Source organism: Rana temporaria, unplaced genomic scaffold, assembly GCF_905171775.1.
Source record: "Rana temporaria unplaced genomic scaffold, aRanTem1.1, whole genome shotgun sequence".
In the NCBI taxonomy this organism is placed as follows: Eukaryota; Metazoa; Chordata; class Amphibia; order Anura; family Ranidae; genus Rana; species Rana temporaria.
In genome coordinates, this window is record NW_024404508.1 from 60,539 (window position 1) to 80,787 (window position 20,249).

At 45.2% G+C, this 20,249-nt stretch overlaps 1 protein-coding gene across 1 annotated transcript in view; it reads right to left on the reverse strand.

The window, feature by feature from the left end:
- LOC120922023 (cadherin-1-like) overlaps positions 1-19,432 on the reverse strand; it is a 58,699-nt gene extending 39,267 nt beyond the window's left edge. Inside the window, exons 1-4 of the mRNA XM_040334559.1 lie at positions 19,298-19,432; positions 13,213-13,321; positions 4,745-4,953; positions 73-180 (exon numbers count right to left, since the gene is read on the reverse strand). Of these exons, the coding sequence (XP_040190493.1) occupies positions 73-180; positions 4,745-4,953; positions 13,213-13,321; positions 19,298-19,348 (477 nt within the window). The 5' untranslated portion in view covers positions 19,349-19,432. The remainder of the gene's footprint in view (positions 1-72; positions 181-4,744; positions 4,954-13,212; positions 13,322-19,297) is intronic.
- Positions 19,433-20,249: the final 817 nt, after the last annotated feature.

Consider the following 20,249-nt stretch of genomic DNA (forward strand, 5'->3'; position numbering starts at 1 on the left):
TGGAGGAAGGAGGTTGGAGGAAGGAGGAAGGAGGTTGGAGGAAGGAGGTTGGAGGAAGGAGGTTGGAGGTACCTGGATGAGCCTTTTGGGAAATGGACCTCTTTCATTTTCAGAGCATTGAATTGGAGGGATGACCCAATCTCTCTTCTGTCTCCGAAGCTCACCTGATGGATGTTCAGCCTGCAGAGAACACAAACAGATAAAACAATCAGTCAATTAAAACTCCAACTGAAAAAACTGATCCACCCGAAGGTGACATTGCATTTTGATTGAATGAAGGAAGGTCGAATCATCTGCTTTCTTCTTCTATCATTCTGGGACTCCAGAATGCCCCAATGGAGCTCCTCACTCTCTGACCCGACACCTTCATATAAATGAAGAGCCAACAACAGTGATGGTGGAAAGTCCTCTTTGAGATGTCCAGTCCTAGGAACTTCTTTCTGAAGTCACTTAAACAATTTTTCCAATTTTTCCCCAATGACGACTTTGTTAGGATGAAACATTTTGTGCGGAGCCACAGAGGTGACGTCATCACGCCTCCCGGGGTGTAGAGCGCGATCTGTGTGTTATGCTGTGTTACCATCTTTTTATGTGAGTAGATGCCTCGTTTTAATAAACCCTAATGCTGCGTACACACGATCGGAATTTCCGACAACAAATGTTTGAGAGCTGGTTCCCAATTTTTCTGACGGCAAAAGTTCTTGTCGGAAATTCCGATCGTGTGTATCCAATTCTGACTCACAAAAATTCAACGCATGCTCGGAATCATTGTACTTCATTTTTCTCGGCTCGTCGTAGTGTTGTACGTCACCGCGCTCTTGGCGATTGGAATTTCTGAGCAACATTTGTGTGACCGTGTGTACGCAACACAAGTTTGAGCCAACATTCCGTCGGAAAAAAAATCCACGGTTTTGTTGTCAGAATTTTCGATCATGTGTACTCGGCATTACTGTTATACTGCACCATCAGAGATCTCCTTCCTTTTGCGCGCATCATTCTGATATGACCAATGGCTGGCTTGCTCTGTGGTGGACCGTTGTGTGTAAGCGCAGTGCAGAGGTGGAGATAGCGAGCGCATACTCTCCATCCATCCGTTAGGTCGGAGTGTTGTTGTTCATCCATTCCATCATGGAGCACTTGGTGTGTTGGGAAGTGACCCCTCCATACATCTATTTTGGGATTTCTCCCTAAAATGCGGTCAGACCTCCTATACTCTGATGCCGCGTACACACCATCACTTTATGTGATGAAAAAAAACGACGTTTTAAATCATGAAATAAAACGACGTTTTTGAAACTTCAATTTTAAAAAACGACGTTGCCTACACACCATCGTTTTTTCAAAATGCTCTAGCAAAGCGCGGTTACGCTTTTTCCATTGAAGCTTGCTTCATAACTTGCTTCTGAGCATGCGCGGGTTTAAAAACGACGTTTTAAACGTCGTTTAGCCCACACACTATCATTTTAATTGACACAAAAAACGATGTTTTGAAAAATGACACAAAAAATTGAAGCATGCTTCAATTTTTTTTTTGTCGTTTTTCACAAGACCTAAAACGACGTTTTCCCCCACACACGGTCATTTTAATTGACGTTTTTCAAGGCGGCATTAGGATCCGGTGAGTGGCCTTGGTGTTCACAATGGTGAAGGGTTTGCTGATCCATTGGATCCCTTGGGAAGTTTCCTTGGGGTATGGAAACTTTTTCATCTGGATTTTGTTTTCAGCACTTTATTTACAGATGAGTTTTATTGGACTTGTATATGATTTTGGGACTTTTCTATATAGTACACTATTTATTGATTGATTTGTGTTATTGTAATATATTTATTCTGTACTATACATGATTTATCTGTGTTCAATGTGTTTGCATTGACACATTTGTATCTGTTTGTTTAGTCTTGGTTATTTCTATGGATGTCCCGTTTGGAGGCTGGGGACCCTTTTGTAACTGTAGCCATTTGCTATATTTTTTAAACAGCTAATTTATGAAACCTGCACGGTTCTTCTGAATTAACCTTGAAGTTCATTTTATCTGCTGATATTACCGGCTATTTAGCCTTTCACAGTGCAACCTATAAGGTGAGTATCATATGCCTTTTTTCATCGGAACAAACATTGTCAAGGGCCATTTGTATGCTAATGAACACTATGGCTACTCTTTAATAATTATTATATTATTCAGCAATCCTTCTTGGACAGCTATTTATGTCTTTGTTTCTAAATATATATTAATCTCCCACTCACACATTTACCTTCTATTGACTGTCCTTTTGTGGCCAATATAAAATCTTTCCTGCTATCTGCAGGAACACGCCCATGACCGGTCCATACTTGGCGAGACCCTGTGGCATTCATCGTTTGTGGGCAACCTGTGGGTAAGATTTTGTGTGTTTTAAAACACTGGAACCATTTTATGATTTTGTGCCATCCTAGATCTATGTTACTCAATATTTTTGATTGTGTATCATATTTCATTGGTTAATATTTCTGTATATTTTTTCAGTTATTTATTCTGATTGGATATCGCTCCCTCCCCTGAAGAAGCGGAAGTCCGTGAAACATGTAGGGTCCATGCGATTTCCTTTCCAGTTGCATCTTTCTTTCAACTGAATGATGTTTCCTGTTACCCACAGAATTAATTCAATAACTGCTTGTCCACTTATTTTTAAGATTTTTTTGTATATTGTATATTTTGTATCTCTAAATGAATAAAGTATTTTTTGTAAATTTTATAACAAAGAATTTATGTTTTCTCATCACTGTCATCTTACTAAAACACGCACCGCAAATTATCCCCTTTCCTTTCCCTTTTTTGGGGGAAAAAACTTTCTCATGATTTATTTGTGGTTAAGCACTTGCACTTTCATTTATTTATGGTAGCGCAATATGATAAAATATTTCTCTAGTGTATCATATGTGGTGTAAAGTAAAAATAAATCTTGCACTCAACTCAAGAACAGAATAGGTGGTGGAGCCAAACACCGGGCCGAGTACACGGTCCCTTTAAATAAATAAATGAATTAATAAATTCATAAGTGCAAAAAAGCAATAAAAAAAAAAAAACATAAACATGTGCTATCGTTTGAGATCACTAATGTGTGCAAATGAACAAATATAATAATTATGTGTACTAAACGTTCTCAATCAGACATTATATAGAATGTGCAACTCAGCAAATGTAAAAAAAAGTCCAGCCAGAGAAAGAATTGTGCAATGATTCTAATGTCGCTCTAATGCCGCGTACACACGACCGTTATTCATGTCATGGAAAAAAACAACTCTCTCTGAATCTGGCTATTTATATATACGGTATAATCTATGGTGTATTTTATTTCACTAAGAATCATTGCACAATTATTTTCTCTGTCTGGACTTTTGCTGAGTTGCACATTCTATATATTGTCTGATGAGAACGTTGGCACACATAATCATTTATATTTGTTCATTTGCACTTATTAGTGATCTCAAACGATAGCACATGTTTATAGTCTTTCAAGTTGCTTTTTTGCACTTTTTGAATTTATTTATTTAAAGGAACTTTGGGCCAGATTCACAAAAGGGATACAACGCCGTATCTCTGTCTCTATCTATGCGACTGATTCATAGAATCGTGGTTAAGCATTGATATCCAAAAGATCCGACAGGTGTAATTGTTTTACACTCTCGGATCTTAGGATGCAGTACCGCGGTCGCCGCTGGGGGGAGTTTGCGTCGTAAACCAGCGTCGGGTATGCAAATTAGGAGTTACGGCGATCCACGACGGATTTTCGCGTTCGCTACGTCGCCGCTAGTCTAGTTTCCCGTCGCAAAGTTAGTCGTCGTTTTGGGTGCCCTAACTTTAGTCAGCAATCGTATTGCCGTTTAAAGTATGGCCGTCGTTCCCGCGTCGAAATTTAAAATTTAACGTCGTTTGCGTAACACGTCCAGGAATACGGAAGTACGCTACGCGCGTCGCCGTTCCAAAAAATGACGTCACGGCGTGCAAAGCACGACGGGAATTGCGAAACGGAGCATGCGCGGCAGGTCCGGCGCGGGAGCGCGCCTAATTTAAATGGCACACGCCCATTTGAATTGGCCCGCCTTGCGCCGGAGGCTGCCAGCGTAGTTTTCATCGCAAGTGCTTTGTGAATCAGGCACTTGAGATAAAAACTTGCGGCGGTGTAACGTATCTACGATACGTTACGCCGCCGCTCACCTACGTGAATCTGGCCCTTTGTGCTTTTTTATTTAAAGATTAGTACATATTATATGTAGTGATCTAGAGAGTGCTGCTACCATTTGCAATTGATATATTTGCAGAGTTTTGCTTCAGTGACACTTTAGCGCAAACATTTTTGCTTTTATAAATTGTGTAAATCACGTAGCAGTATTGGGTGGAATGAGGATGTAACCCTTTCATCACCATTGTTGCCCTAAATGTGACGTACAGTGACGGCTGTGGCCTCCAAGGTTTGTTTACATTCAAACTTCATGTGATCACCTCATTATGGCTCTTATATTGATCGCATGATTGGGACCGATTCTGGACAGTTAGTGGAGTCGTCAGCTGCCACATACCACATGGTTTGGTGGCTGGGAGAACACAACTTGTATTTCGTTTTCAATAGGAGTTCTGTAATTTTTCAGGTTGTCAGTAAAAAAAGTGTTCTGCCTGTAAATTGCCCATATTTTGTCAGTAAAAAATGCCGCGGGAGGTTGGCAGCCCTGAGCCTGACCTACCTGCACCGCATACAGGAGACTCACCTGTCTGTGGTGGGGGTGGCGTTTTCTCAGTATCACGGTGGTCTCAGTGAGAACATTATTCCCCTCCAATGCCACAACACCGAACTCTTGGTGTCCATGAAGCTTTAGATGTTCCTTTACTACGATGGCGCCGTCAGCCTGAACCTCAAAGTGAGAGTCTTTGGATTCATAGCGAACGTTCGTTTTCAGGCCGCAGGTAATGAAGTCCACTGAAAGATAAGAGGGGGGGGGGTGAGAATTGAGGTCATCCCACCAGGACACGTCGATCACTTCCAATCAACTCTGTATTTTCTCTTCAGATTCTTCCATTCACTACAATGAATATCGTGTAGAACTGGAATTTTATATCTAAAGCCTAATTTTCCCCCCAACTTTTTGATAGAGAGGGGTAAGGGTTAGACCTCTGTCAGGTTTTCATTGCTTTCTGTGCCCCACCCAGAGAGACCCCGCCCCCCGACCTGTATGTCACTGAAGTAAATGCTGCAATATACAAACTAATAAACATACAATAAATAAATATAATTATTATCCCGAAAGGTGATTACGGATTCCCTCTATCTTTTGCATATATGTATTAACTTGTCTATTCCCATAGTTAGCTAGTCTATAAAAACTCAGATAAGCGTAATGGTATAAGGTTAGCTATGACAGAAAAACACATCAGTATAGTAAAACAATATCTTACATTTATTTCCCAAGAAAATAGGAATATGCCAACACCAAACACTAATGTAAAGTATAACAGCAGAGTATATAACAAAAATAACATCAAAGATACTTATCACACATCATCTGGGCTCTGGATGGCAAAAGAGGCTCACATAAGCAGGCCAGGAAAGGGGACAAGGGGCTAGATCTCTTTTGTGAGGCATTTTTACAAACCTCAGTCACACCTCATCCAAACCCCCTCCCATTGCCAGTCCAACTCGATTTCGGATGAATCGGAGTGTTCCTGGGGCATTTCTCCTCAACAAATTATATTACTGACTGTCCTGCCGTAATTGGCCTCTGTGGGCAGCATTGCCCATATCATCTCCAGGAGCTTGTTGGTCTTTGATCTTTGTCATCAATTATCTTGGCAGGCACAGCTCTCGTAGACAGATCGGAGCCAATATTGTCATGTAAAGTTAGAGGCTCAATTGGTTAACTTACAACTTGGAGGCCATATGCCTGTCCTCCAGGGAATGAAATACCTTTATCCTTTAAAACCATGGAATAGGAAACAGATATGTAGAAACCAGAAATATTATATTAACTCATGTTGCCTTCCAACATTCACCAGAGCAGAGAGGTAAGGGACCAAATGATTACACGTGTCACCAGAACAGGACTACAGGGGGGTCTTCAGGGGGACATTTGCTCTTTTCTTCATATGCCCAGGACAGGAAATGAAGAGCAATCTCCCCAACGGGACCAAAAAAATCCAAAACAAACAAAAAGAAAACCCTTTTGATGGAGTTTAACTACTTATCTCCTATGAGCCTTTATTTTTCTGCAGCTGAAAACTGTAAGATGATTGTATATAGATATATAGCCGGATTCAGAAAGACTTACGCCGATGTATCTTCTGATACGCCGCGTAAGTTCACAGATGCGCCGTCGTATCTATGCGCTGTATTCAGGAAACAAGATACGCCTGAATTTCGGCTCCATTCGACCGACGTAAGTCTCCTACGCCGTCGTATCTTGGGCGCATATTTACGATGGCCGCAAGGGGCGCTTCCGTTGATTTACGCGTCGAATATGCAAATGACCGAGATACGCCGATTCACGAACGTACTTGCGCCCATCGCTGTAATCTACGCCGTTTACGTAAGGCGTACGTCCGGCGTAAAGATAAACCACCATATAGGAGGCGCAGCCCATGCAAAGGTATGGACGTCGGAACAGCCGTCATATTTTACGTGGTTTACGTAAGTCGTACGTGAATGGGGCTGGGCGTAGGTTACGTTCACGTCGTAGGCATTGAGCCGTCGTATCTTAGGGAGTATATGCAACGTAATTCTGAGCATGCGCGTGCATGCGCCGTTCGTTCGGCCCTTCATTTACATGGGGTCACGCTTCATTTTAATAGATCACGCCCACTACCTTCCTACTTTGAATTAGGCGGGCAATTTACGTTACGCCGGCGCAAGTTTGGGAGCGAGTGCTTTGTGAATACTGTTCTAGCCTCCCTGATTTACGTCTAAAGATGCGCCGCTCTACGTGAATCCGGGCCATACTGTAGATATGATATTGGAATACAAATGTGTTACTATTTGTTACAATTTTGTTCCAGACCGGAATACTCTCCCCCGAGGGAGATAGAAAAGTCAGTTGGGTTACCCTTATTATGGGACATATATATCGAAGTATTCACACAACAGCCATATCGGGTATAACTGGGTTTGGCTGTGATAAAGAACTGCCTGATCGGATGTATGACATGTCAGCCGTGGATTTTTATTAACATGCGTTTTATGATTTATAAATAAAGATACAGTAATTATTATTTTTATGTGTCATAGATGTTGCCTTAAAGTGATACTAAAGGTTTTTATTTAAAAGAACAAAAATGTGATACTTACCTCCAGTGTGCAGCTCGTTTTGCACTGTGTGGCCCAGAACGTCGTTTTCTGGGGTCCCTCAGTGGCTCTCGGCTCCTCCCCACTTTAGATAACCCCCTATGAGAAGCGCTCTCCCAAGGGGGTTACCCTGCGGGCGCGCTCCTGAGTCCTGCATTTGGCGTCCAAAGACACAGAGTGTATGACTCGGTCCTGTCCCCCGGCGGCCGCGTCATTGGATTTGATTGACAGCAGCGGGAGCCAATGGCTGCGAGCCGAGCAGGGGAACTGGCTCAGGTAAGTAAAACGGGGGGCAGGGGGGCCCCGTGATTGCCAGGTGTTTTTTCACCTTAAGGCATAGGATGATGCATAGGATGCATTAAGGTGAAAAAACACGACCCTTTACAACCCCTATAAAAGTCCCATGAGATGTATATATACACGGAGCTTGTGAAAGTTATGAAAGGATGGGGTTGGCAACACATTAGCTTTGTTTAGACCCTCCATCTTTATTGTTTGTTCTCAACCCTTTAGACATGATTTCCCTTTGGGAGGATCTCACCAAAAATGACATTCTTGTTGCAGGGGATGCCCAAAATCTGACTTGTATCTTAGTGCAGATGAAATTCAGTGAGCCAATCACACAAGCAAGAAATGACATCTCTTGGGGGCGGGGTTCTGTATACCATCTGTGTACAGAGCGCCTCCTGGTGGCCATATTGCATTATACAGAAAATTACAGCGACTGCAGATTGTAAAGGAAAAGTATTTTTTTATAAAATTAAAGGGGTTGTAAAGGAAAAAACTTTTTTTCCCTAAATCGCTTCCTTTCCCTTAGTGCCGTCCTCCTTCACTTACCTCATCCTTCCATTTTGCTGTTAAATGTCCTTATTTCTTCTGAGAAATCCTCACTTCCTGTTCTTCTGTCTGTAACTCCACACAGTAATGCAAGGCTTTCTCCCTGGTGTGGAGTGTCGTGCTCGCCCCCTCCCTTGGACTACAGGAGAGTCAGGACGCTCTCTACGTTGCAGATAGAGAAAGGAGCTGTGTGTTAGTGGGCGTCCTGACTCTCCTGTAGTCCAAGGGAGGGGGGCGAGCACGACACTCCACACCAGGGAGAAAGCCTCGCATTACTGTGTGGAGTTACAGACAGAAGAACAGGAAGTGAGGATTTCTCAGAAGAAATAAGGACATTTCAAAGCAAAATGGAAGGATGAGGTAAGTGAAGGAGGACTGCACGGAGGTGAGTGAAGGAGGACAGCACGGAGGTGAGTGAAGGAGGACGGCACCGAGGTGAGTGAAGGAGGACGGCACCGAGGTGAGTGAAGGAGGACGGCACCGAGGTGAGTGAAGGAGGACGGCACCGAGGTGAGTGAAGGAGGACGGCACCGAGGTGAGTGAAGGACGGCACAGAGGTGAGTGAAGGAGGACGGCACTGAGGTGAGTGAAGGAGGACGGCACTGAGGTAAGTGAAGGAGGACGGCACTGAGGTGAGTGAAGGAGGACTGCACTGAGGTAAGTGAAGGAGGACGGCACTGAGGTAAGTGAGGGAGGACGGCACTGAGGTGAGTGAAGGAGGACGGCACTGAGGTAAGTGAAGGAGGACGGCACTGAGGGAAGTGAAGGAGGACTGCACTGAGGTAAGTGAAGGAGGACGGCACTGAGGTAAGTGAAGGAGGACTGCACTGAGGGAAGTGAAGGAGGACGGCACTGAGGGAAGTGAAGGAGGACGGCACTGAGGGAAGTGAAGGAGGACGGCACTGAGGTAAGTGAAGGAGGACGGCACTGAGGGAAGTGAAGGAGGACGGCACTGAGGTAAGTGAAGGAGGACGGCACTGAGGTAAGTGAAGGAGGACGGCACTGAGGTAAGTGAAGGAGGACTGCACTGAGGGAAGTGAAGGAGGACGGCACTGAGGGAAGTGAAGGAGGACGGCACTGAGGTAAGGGAAGGAGGACGGCACTGAGGGAAGTGAAGGAGGACTGCACTGAGGTAAGTGAAGGAGGACGGCACTGAGGTAAGTGAAGGAGGACGGCACTGAGGTAAGTGAAGGAGGACTGCACTGAGGGAAGTGAAGGAGGACGGCACTGAGGGAAGTGAAGGAGGACGGCACTGAGGTAAGTGAAGGAGGACTGCACTGAGGTAAGTGAAGGAGGACTGCACTGAGGGAAGTGAAGGAGGACGGCACTGAGGGAAGTGAAGGAGGACTGCACTGAGGTAAGTGAAGGAGGACGGCACTGAGGTAAGTGAAGGAGGACGGCACTGAGGTAAGTGAAGGAGGACGGCACTGAGGTAAGTGAAGGAGGACGGCACTGAGGTACATGAAGGAGGACTGCACTGAGGTAAGTGAAGGAGGACGGCACTGAGGTAAGTGAAGGAGGACGGCACTGAGGTAAGTGAAGGAGGACGGCACTGAGGTAAGTGAAGGAGGACGGCACTGAGGTAAGTGAAGGAGGACGGCACTGAGGTAAGTGAAGGAGGAATGCACTGAGGGAAGTGAAGGAGGACTGCACTGAGGTAAGTGAAGGAGGACGGCACTGAGGGAAAGGAAGATATTTGGGGGAATTCTTTTCCCTTTACAACCCCTTTATATTACACTATGATTGAGTAGTGATTGAATATGCTAGATATTTTTTTTTTTCAAAAAAAAATTCCCCCCATGAAAGTGGAGTCACCATTTACAGAAAAAAAAGGAAGTATTTCCTAACAGACGAGATGCCGGGGGAAGAAGAAGTAGACAAATGACCTCAATTTTTCACACACAATACCGACCATCCAACACCACAAAGCTCGTGTTCAGTTATATTCAGATACCAGACTTATACTTTGCAGACGGTTCCCATACAGCTCAAGCAGCCCTGTACAGTGCCTGGAAAAAGTATTCATACCCCTCTATGGACAGAGCCTGGAAAAAGTATTCATACCCCTCTATGGACAGAGCCTGGAAAAAGTATTCATACCCCTTGACATTCCCCACATGTTCTCAGGTGACAACCAAAAACGTAAATGTATTTTATTGGGGTTTTATGTGAGAGACACAAAGTGTCACATAATTGTGAAGTGGAAGAAAATGATACAAATAAATATGTGAAAAGTGTGGGGGGGAGGGGCATTTGTATGGCGCCCCCCGGAGTCAATACTTTGTAGGACCCCCTTTCTCTACAAGTCTTTTTGGGGGGTCTCTACCAGCTTTGCACATCTAGAGAGGGACATTTCTCCTCCATTCTTCTTCTCTGTAAAATATCTCTGTCTCTGTCAGATTGGATGGAGAGCGTCTGTGATCAGCAATTTTCAAGTCTTGCCACAGATTCTCAATGGGATTTAGGTCTGGACTGTGACTGGGCCATTCTAACACATGAATAGGCTTTGATGTAAACCATTCCATTGTAGCTCTGGCTGTACTTTAGGGGCGTTGTCTTGCTGGAAGGTGAACCCCCCCCCCCCTCCCAGTCTCAAGTCTTTTCTTCTAAGATTGTCCTGTATTTGTCTCCATCCATCTTCCCATCAACTCTGACCAGCTTCCCTGTCCCTGCTGAAGAAAAGCATCCCCACCACATGATGCTGCCACCACCATGCTTCACGGTGGGGATGGTGTGTTCAGGGTGATGTGCAGTGTTAGTTTTCCCCCACACATAGCGTTTTGGTGTCATGTGACCAGAGCACCTTCCCCCACATGTTTGCTGTGTCCCCCTCCCCCACATGTTTGCTGTGTCTCCTCCCCCACATGTTTGCTGTGTCCCCTCCCCCACATGTTTGCTGTGTCCCCCTCCCCCACATGTTTGCTGTGTCCCCCTCCCCCACATGTTTGCTGTGTCCCCTCCCCCACATGTTTGCTGTGTCCCCTCCCCCACATGTTTGCTGTGTCCCCTCCCCCACATGTTTGCTGTGTCCCCTCCCCCACATGTTTGCTGTATCCCCTCCCCCACATGTTTGCTATGTCCCCTCCCCCACATGTTTGCTGTATCCCCTCCCCCACATGTTTGCTATGTCCCCTCCCCCACATGTTTGCTGTGTCCCCTCCCCCACATGGCTTCTCACAAACTACAAACAGGACTTCTTCTGTCTTTCTTTCTCCAATGTCTTTCTTCTTGTCACTCTTCCATAAAGGGCAGATTTGTGGAGAGACCACTAATAGTTGTCCTGTGGACAGATTCTTCCCCCTGAGCTGTGCAGCTCCTCCAGAGTTACCATGGGCCTCTTGGCTGCTTCTCTGATGAATGCTCTCCTTGCCCGGCCCGGTCAGTTTAGGTGGACGGCCATGTCTTGGTAGGTTTGCGGTTGTGCCTTACTCTTTCCATTTTCCGATGATGGATTGAACAGAAGCTCCGTGAGATCTTCAAAGCTTGGGAGATTTTTTTACAACCTAACCCTGCTTTATACTTCTCCACAACTTTTTCCCTGACCTGTCTGGTGTGTTCCTCGGCCTTCATGATGCTGTTTGTTCACTAAGGTTCTCTAACAAACCTCTGAGGGCTTCACAGAACAGCTGTATTTATACTGAGATTACATGACACACAGGGGGACTCTATTTACTAATTAGGTGACTTCTGAAGGCGATTGGTTCCTCTAGATTTTAGTTATCAGAGTAAAGGGGGCGCCATACAAATGCCCCTCCCCCCCACACTTTTCACAGATTTATTTGTATCATTTTCCTTTCACTTCACAATTATGTGACACTTTGTGTCTCTCACATAAAATCCCAATAAAATACATTTACGTTTTTGGTTGTCACCTGAGAACATGTGGGGAATTTCAAGGGGTATGAATACTTTTTCAAGGCACTGTAAGTAACCTCTTCGGCTGATGAAGAAGCGAAGCAGCTTCGAAACACGTCCCATGTCTCCAATGATGTCAACGATTCCAGTCACCGATTGCAGTTGCAGTGACAGCGGCTTCCTCCATCTTCGGCGCGCTTCATCCCCAGCCAGTGGCCAAGCCTGGTGGTTCTCCGGCTCCCAAGTCCCCCTTATGCCATTCCCTACACATGTGAATTTTTATCTTTCAATAAATTGTCATTTATTTATTAATGATACACTATGGGGCCGTTGTGTTGTTTCTTTTCTTACACTTTATTCTTTATCCTGAGTAAAGGCATTTTTTGTTTGACTGTCAGTGAATATTCACTACTACAGGAAGACCGAAGGCCCCGGCCCTTTCATTCCTGTAGGGCCACTTTGTAGCCTTTTCATTCTCTGATAACATTCAATGAAGAAGGAGAACAAATCTGCAGCTTCAAGAATGCAAACTGCCATGCTTCCCATAATTCCTGTGGACTATACCATGAGGTCTGAGAGACGCCCCCCAGTGGCCATCTTCCTTCTTCATCCAGAGAACTTCACACCTATTCATCTGCAATTCTAATGTCAGCCTTATGGAAACATCGCCGGTATGTTCATATTTCCCTAGTTAGACTAGTGTGTCAGGACCGTGTATTTGTATATTGTGTATACCCATTGTATGTTATTTCTTTTATTTTTACTCTTAACTTCCCTGCAATAAAAGTTGAAAAAATAACCTTGCGCCGTATAGTGAGGGCAGAACACAAACCGTCCTCCTGAAGAGGTTATAGAGCCCCCCAGTCATAGAAGAGGTTATAGAGCCCCCCAGTCATAGAAGAGATTATAGAGCCCCCCAGTCATAGAAGAGGTTATAGAGCCCCCCAGTCAGCCCTCCTCCTGAAGAGAGAGCCCCCCACTCAGCCCTCCTCCTGAAGAGGTTATAGAGCCCCCCAGTCATAGAAGAGATTATAGAGCCCCCCAGTCATAGAAGAGGTTATAGAGCCCCCCACTCAGCCCTCCTCCTGATCTCCGTCTACAGCCTTCCAACAAGAAAAGATAGGAGAAGGAAAGCCGGAATTATCCGTGTCCCAGGAGCTTCCCGGCGTCACCCCATCCGGGTTATAGAGAAACCACGAGCGGTACTCTTACCTTTTCCCACCACCGTGCCGGGGTCCAGAGATCGGGGCACCGAGAAATTATATTCCTTATCAGCAAAATCATAGCGACAAATGTCCCATTCCGCCAATCCTCCCGTAATCTGCCGCAGGGAAAGAGAAAACATTGGTTGGTCTACAGAAGAGAACGTTCATCATTAGATGGACATGGAGGGTGTCTAAAGAGACATCTGGGGTGTATCTAAAGAGACGTCTGGGGGGTATCTAAAGAGACATCTGGGGGGTATCTAAATAGACATCTGGGGGGTATCTAAAGAGACATCTGGGGTGTATCTAAAGAGACATCTGGGGGGTATCTAAAGAGACATCTGGAGGGTTTATAAAAAGACATCTGGGGGTATCTAAAGAGACATCTGGGGTGTATCTAAAGAGACATCTGGGGGTATCTAAAGAGACATCTGGGGGTATCTAAAGATACATCTGGGGTGTATCTAAAGAGACATCTGGGGGTATCTAAAGAGACATCGGGGTGAATCTAAAGAGACATCTGGAGGGTTTATAAAGAGACATCTAGAGTGTATCTAAAGAGACATCTGGGGTGTATCTAAAGAGACATCTGGGGTGTATCTAAAGAGACATCTGAAGTGTATCTAAAGAGACATCTGGGATGTATCTAAAGAGACATCTGGAGGGTATCTAAAGAGACATCTGGGGTCTATCTAAAGAGACATCTGGGGTGTATCTAAAGACACATCTGGAGGGTATCTAAAGAGACATCTGGGGTGTATCTAAAGAGACATCTGGGGTGTATCTAAAGAGACATCTGGGGTATATCCAAAGAGACATCTGGGGTGTATCTAAAGAGACATCTGGGGCGTATCTAAAGAGACATCTGGGGTATATCTAAAGAGACATCTGGGGTATATCTAAAGAGACATCTGGAGGGTATCTAAAGAGACATCTGGGGTGTATCTAAAGAGACATCTTGGGTGTATCTAAAGAGACATCTGGGGGTATCTAAAGAGACATCTGGGGTGAATCTAAAGAGACATCTGGAGGGTTTATAAAGAGACATCTAGAGTGTATCTAAAGAGACATCTGGGGTGTATCTAAAGAGACATCTGGGGGTATCTAAAGAGACATCTGGGGTGAATCTAAAGAGACATCTGGAGGGTTTATAAAGAGACATCTAGAGTGTATCTAAAGAGACATCTGGGGTGTATCTAAAGAGACATCTGGGGTGTATCTAAAGAGACATCTGGAGTGGATCTAAAGAGACATCTGGGATGTATCTAAAGAGACATCTGGAGGGTATCTAAAGAGACATCTGGGGCGTATCTAAAGAGACATCTGGGGCGTATCTAAAGAGACATCTGGAGGGTTTATAAAGAGACATCTGGGGGGTATCTAAAGAGACATCTGGGGTGTATCTAAAGAGACATCTGGGGCGTATCTAAAGAGACATCTGGGGCGTATCTAAAGAGACATTTGGGGGGTATCTAAAGAGACATCTGGGGTGTATCTAAAGAGACATCTGGAGGGTATCTAAAGAGACATCTGGGGTGAATCTAAAGAGACATCTGGAGGGTTTATAAAGAGACATCTGGGGTGTATCTAAAGAGACATCTGGGGTGTATCTAAAGAGACATCTGGGGGATATCTAAAGAGACATCTGGGGGGTATCTAAAGAGACATCTGGAGGATATATCTAAAGAGACATCTGGAGGGTATCTAAAGAGACATCTGGGGTGTATCTAAAGAGACATCTGGGGTGTATCTAAAGAGACATCTGGGGGTATCTAAAGAGACATCTGGGGTGTATCTAAAGAGACATCTGGGGTGTATCTAAAGAGACATCTGGAGGGTATCTAAAGAGACATCTGGAGGGTATCTAAAGAGACATCTGGGGGGTGTATCTAAAGAGACATCTGGGGTGTATCTAAAGAGACATCTGGAGGGTATCTAAAGAGACATCTGGAGGGTATCTAAAGAGACATCTGGGGTGTATCTAGCCACACCAACGCCACAGAGGCGTGACATCCTCATACAATGTTAAAGCAAATGTATAATGGATTTGTACATCATTGTTCTTGATCAGAGTTAGAATTGAAAAAGAATATCTATTTTTCTTTGTTTAGGTCATACAACAATGACGTGCTACTAGGGCTGGGAAAAAAATCGCTTTGATTTAAAAATCGAGTTGGTAGGTCAAATCGATTCATATTGTCCTAAAAAATCCCCCCCCCCCCCCCCCCCCCCAGGACTGGCGCTAAGAATCCTCCTATTACCGGGTACAGACCCTCACAAACGACCCTCCTGTGTTCCTCCTGCCTTGGTGGCCTCTCCGGGGTGTGCAGGGGAGAAGTCAATCCGCCGAGATCCCAGGAAAGGGCCACAAGGCCGGCCGTCGCGGACTAGGCCCAAACCGCGGCCTTGCCTAAAAACTCCTGCCCGCAGCTTCTCAGGACTGGCATGGTGTCCATCATAAAAAAAAAAATCGATTCAAATTGTAAATCGAGTTTTTGATTTACTGCTGCTCGGGGGCTCTGGGCTTCAGCAAAATGGCCGCCTCCAGCAAAAAGTAACAGGAGCAACGCTGGAGGCAAATTACAGCAGACACTGATGCTGGTAGCAGAATTCTTCATGTGGAATGGATGTTTTCCTTGCTAAGTTGTTCTGGGCAGAGTTCCACCTTACTTCTTGAGCCGGATGGTGCGGACAAAAGCTGCATAGAATGGCGGAATTTACCAACGTTTGCAGCTTCCTCTATGGACAGAGATTCTATATAACAACGCGGATTTACAGATTATTATTAAAAACAAGAGAATGAATCTGATTGGTTTCTGTGACTTCGCACCCGACTGACCTATTCCTGGAATTGTCCCCCATCTGGAAGAATCATCCCAATCAACATCCCCGATCCTTCCCACCAGGAGCCAACCTACCAATCAGGTGACTGTTACTCCTATCACCACCGTACTGTGTATACAGTATATAGTGGGGATGGAAAGTTTGGGCACCCCAGGTAAAAATTTGTATTAATGTGCATGACAAAGCCAAGGAAAGATGGAAAAATCTCCAAAAGGCATCAAATTACAGATTAGACATTCTTATAATATGTCAGAAAAAGTTATATTTTATTTCCACCATTTACACTTTCATAATCACAGAAAACAAAAAATGGCGTGTGGAAAAGTTTGGGCACCCTGCAGAATTTCCAGCATGCCCCGCCCCCTTTGCAAAGCTGAGACCTGCCCGTGTCATGGATTGTTTTCAATGATCGTCTGGGAAGACCAGGTGATGTCACTCATCTGACCCTCCCCCAACAATCAGCACCATGGCTTCTTCCAAGCAGTTGTCTAGAAAAGTGAAAATAGTTGTCGCTCACAAAGCTGGAGAAGCGATAAGAAGATAGCAAAGCGTTTTCAGATGTCAATATCCTCTGTTCCTCGGAATGTAATGAATAAATGGCAGTCATCAGGAACAGTGGAAGGTAAAGCAAGATCTGGAAGAGCAAGAAAAATATCAGACAGAACGGCTCGCAGGATTGTGAGAAAAGCAAAACCCACGTGTGACGGCGCGATCCCTCCAGAAAGATCTGGCAGACACTGGAGTTGTGGTACACTATTCATCCCTCCAGAAAGATCTGGCAGACACTGGAGTTGTGGTACACTATTCCACTATAAAGAGATACTTGTACAAATATGGTCTTCATGGAAGAGTCATCAGAAGAAAACCTCTTCTACGTCCTCACCACAAAAATCAGCGTTTGGACTTTGCAAATGAACATATAGACAGGCCTGATGCATTTTGGAAACAAGTTCTGTGGCCCGATGAGGTTAAAATAGAACTTTTTGGCCGGAATGAGCAAAGGTACATTGGGAGAAGAAAAGGGACAGAATTTTATGAAAAGAACCTCTGTCCAACTGTGAAGCATGGGGGTGGATCAATCATGCTTTGGGGTTGTATTGCAGCCAGTGGCACAGGGAACATTTCACCAGTAGAAGGAAAAATGGATCCAATAAAATTTCAGCAAATTTTGGACGGTAACTTGATGCCATCTGTGAAAAAGCTGAAGTTAAAGAGAGGATGGCTTCTACAAATGGATAATGATCCTAAACACACCTCAGAATCCACGGGGGAGGGATTACATCAAGAGGCGGAAACTGAAGGTTTTGCCATGGCCTTCACAATCTCCTGACCTCAACATCATTGAAAATCTATGGATAGACCTTAAAAGAGCCGTGCGTGACAGACAGCCCAGAGATCTCACAGAACTGGAAGACTTTTGTAAGGAAGAATGGGAAAGACCCCTCAAACAAGAACGGAAAGACTCTTGGCTGGCTACAAAAAGCGTTTACAAGCCAAAGGGGGCGGTACAAGATATGAACTCTGCAGGGCGCCCAAACTTTTCCACACGCCATTTTTTTGTTTTCTGTAACTTTGAAAGTGTAAATGATGGAAATAAAATGTAACTTTTTCTGACATATTATAAGAATGTCTAATCTGTAATTTGATGCCTTTTGGAGATTTTTCCATCTTTCCTCGGCTTCGTTATGCACATTAATACAAATTTTTACCTGGGGTGCCCAAACTTTCCATCCCCACTGTATATATATATATATAGATAGAAGGGATCTGTATATATATATAATATCTGGCAAAGCAATTCTCAGAGGTTTTTACACTAAAACTTCCCCTACAAATCAGTCTTCATGTATAAAACATAAAGAAAGGAACATATTATATAGTCAGTAGGATAGGTAAGTGTCTATGAAGTATTAATAATGTGCTGGGTGCTGAGTGTCTGTGGAGTGTGGTAGGTTTCCAGAGTAGTAAGTGGTTCTAGTGAGGTGTCCACACAGTATATCAGGTGTACATACAGCAGGAGGTAATATAGAGGAGGGTAGGTGTCTATAGGGCAGTAGAATATATAGAAAAGGGTAGGTGACCATAGGGCAGTGGTTAATAAAGAGAAGGGTAGGTGTTTATAAGGTAGTAGGTAATAGTTGAGTAGGTATTGTAGGTGTCCATAGGGAAGTAGATAAGATAGGTGACGTTAGGTAATATAGAGAAGGGTAGGTGCCCATAGGATAGTAGGTAGTATAGAGACGGGTAGGTTCCCATAGGGCAATAGGTAATATAGAGACGGGTAGGTGCCCATAGGGCAATAGGTAATTTAGAGAAGGGTAGGTGCCCATAGGGCAATAGGTAATATAGAGATGGGTAGGTTCCCATAGGGCAATAGGTAATATAGACACGGGTAGGTTCCCATAGGGCAATAGGTAATATAGACACGGGTAGGTTTCCATAGGGCAATAGGTAATTTAGAGAAGGGTAGGTTCCCATAGGGCAATAGGTAATATAGACACGGGTAGGTTCCCATAGGGCAATAGGTAATATAGACACGGGTAGGTTGCCATAGGGCAATAGGTAATATAGACACGGGTAGGTTTCCATAGGGCAATAGGTAATATAGAGACGGGTAGGTGCCCATAGGGCAATAGGTAATATAGAGACGGGTAGGTGCCCATAGGGCAATAGGTAATATAGAGACGGGTAGGTGCCCATAGGGCAATAGGTAATATAGAGATGGTGGGTGCCCATAGGGCAATAGGTAATATAGAGACGGGTAGGTTCCCATAGGGCAATAGGTAATATAGACACGGGTAGGTTCCCATAGGGCAATAGGTAATATAGACACGGGTAGGTTCCCATAGGGCAATAGGTAATTTAGAGAAGGGTAGGTGCCCATAGGGCAATAGGTAATATAGAAAAGGGTATGTGTCCATAGGATAGTAAGTAATATAGAGACGGGTAGGTTCCCATAGGGCAATAGGTAATTTAGAGAAGGGTAGGTGCCCATAGGGCAATAGGTAATATAGGGACGGGTAGGTGCCCATAGGGCAATAGGTAATTTAGAGAAGGGTAGGTGCCCATAGGTCAGTAGGTAACAGTTGAGTAGGTACTGTAGGTGTCCCCTGGGTTATAGGTAGGTTGTCCCTTTGGGCTGTAGTTTGGTGTCCACCCAATATTATGTGCCCGGGGACCCCGGCTGTGTGTGGTGCATGGTGTAGTCTTCATTTTCCTTTGATGGGATATGGGGGGTCACCACTTACCTGCAGCAGGAGGCAGATCAGCAGAGCTCCCAGGCAGCTCCTCTTCCTCATTGGGGGGTTCTGGATGGTGACCGTCCTGTACAAAGTCCTGAGTGATGTGACGTCTCCTCTGCCTGTCCTTGCACTCTCTCCCCTGTGGAGGGCGTGGTGTCCCCAGGTGTGTCCCCAGGTAAAGAATAAGAGGTGACCACCGGGTACCCGAGGCTGCAGCTTAGTGCCCCCGGGGAGTCTCACTCCTCTGGAGAAGAGAGGTGAAATATGACACTATCAGAGGGTCATGAAGTAGTGGAAGGACCGCTCTATGGAAACGGCCCGTCCAACACCGAGACGTGCCGAATATTCTGTGCGTGAGACGGCCCTCCGGACACGAGAGGAAGGAGAAGAAGAAGTGGTTTGTAATTCTCAGAACTTCCCCCTCACACCATAGAGACGCAGTCCGCACGCTTTCCTGCATGTGTGTTTTTGACGTGTTGCAGTGTACCCCCCATTTTTTTCATGGGTGTTCCGGTGCACCCCCCCCCATGTTTTTCATGGGTGTTCCGGTGCACCCCCCCCCCATGTTTTTCATTGGTGTTCCGGTGCACCCCCCCATCTTTTTTCATGGGTGTTCCGGTGCACCCCCCCATCTTATTTCATGGGTGTTCCGGTGCACCCCCCCATCTTATTTCATGGGTGTTCCGGTGCACCCCCCCATCTTATTTCATGGGTGTTCCGGTGCACCCCCCCCCCATCTTTTTTCATGGGTGTTCCGGTGCACCCCCCCCCCATCTTATTTCATGGGTGTTCCGGTGCACCCCCCCCCATCTTTTTTCATGGGTGTTCCGGTGCACCCCCCCCATCTTTTTTCATGGGTGTTCCGGTGCACCCCCCCCCATCTTTTTTCATGGGTGTTCCGGTGCACCCCCCCCATCTTTTTTCATGGGTGTTCCGGTGCACCCCCCCATTTTTTTCA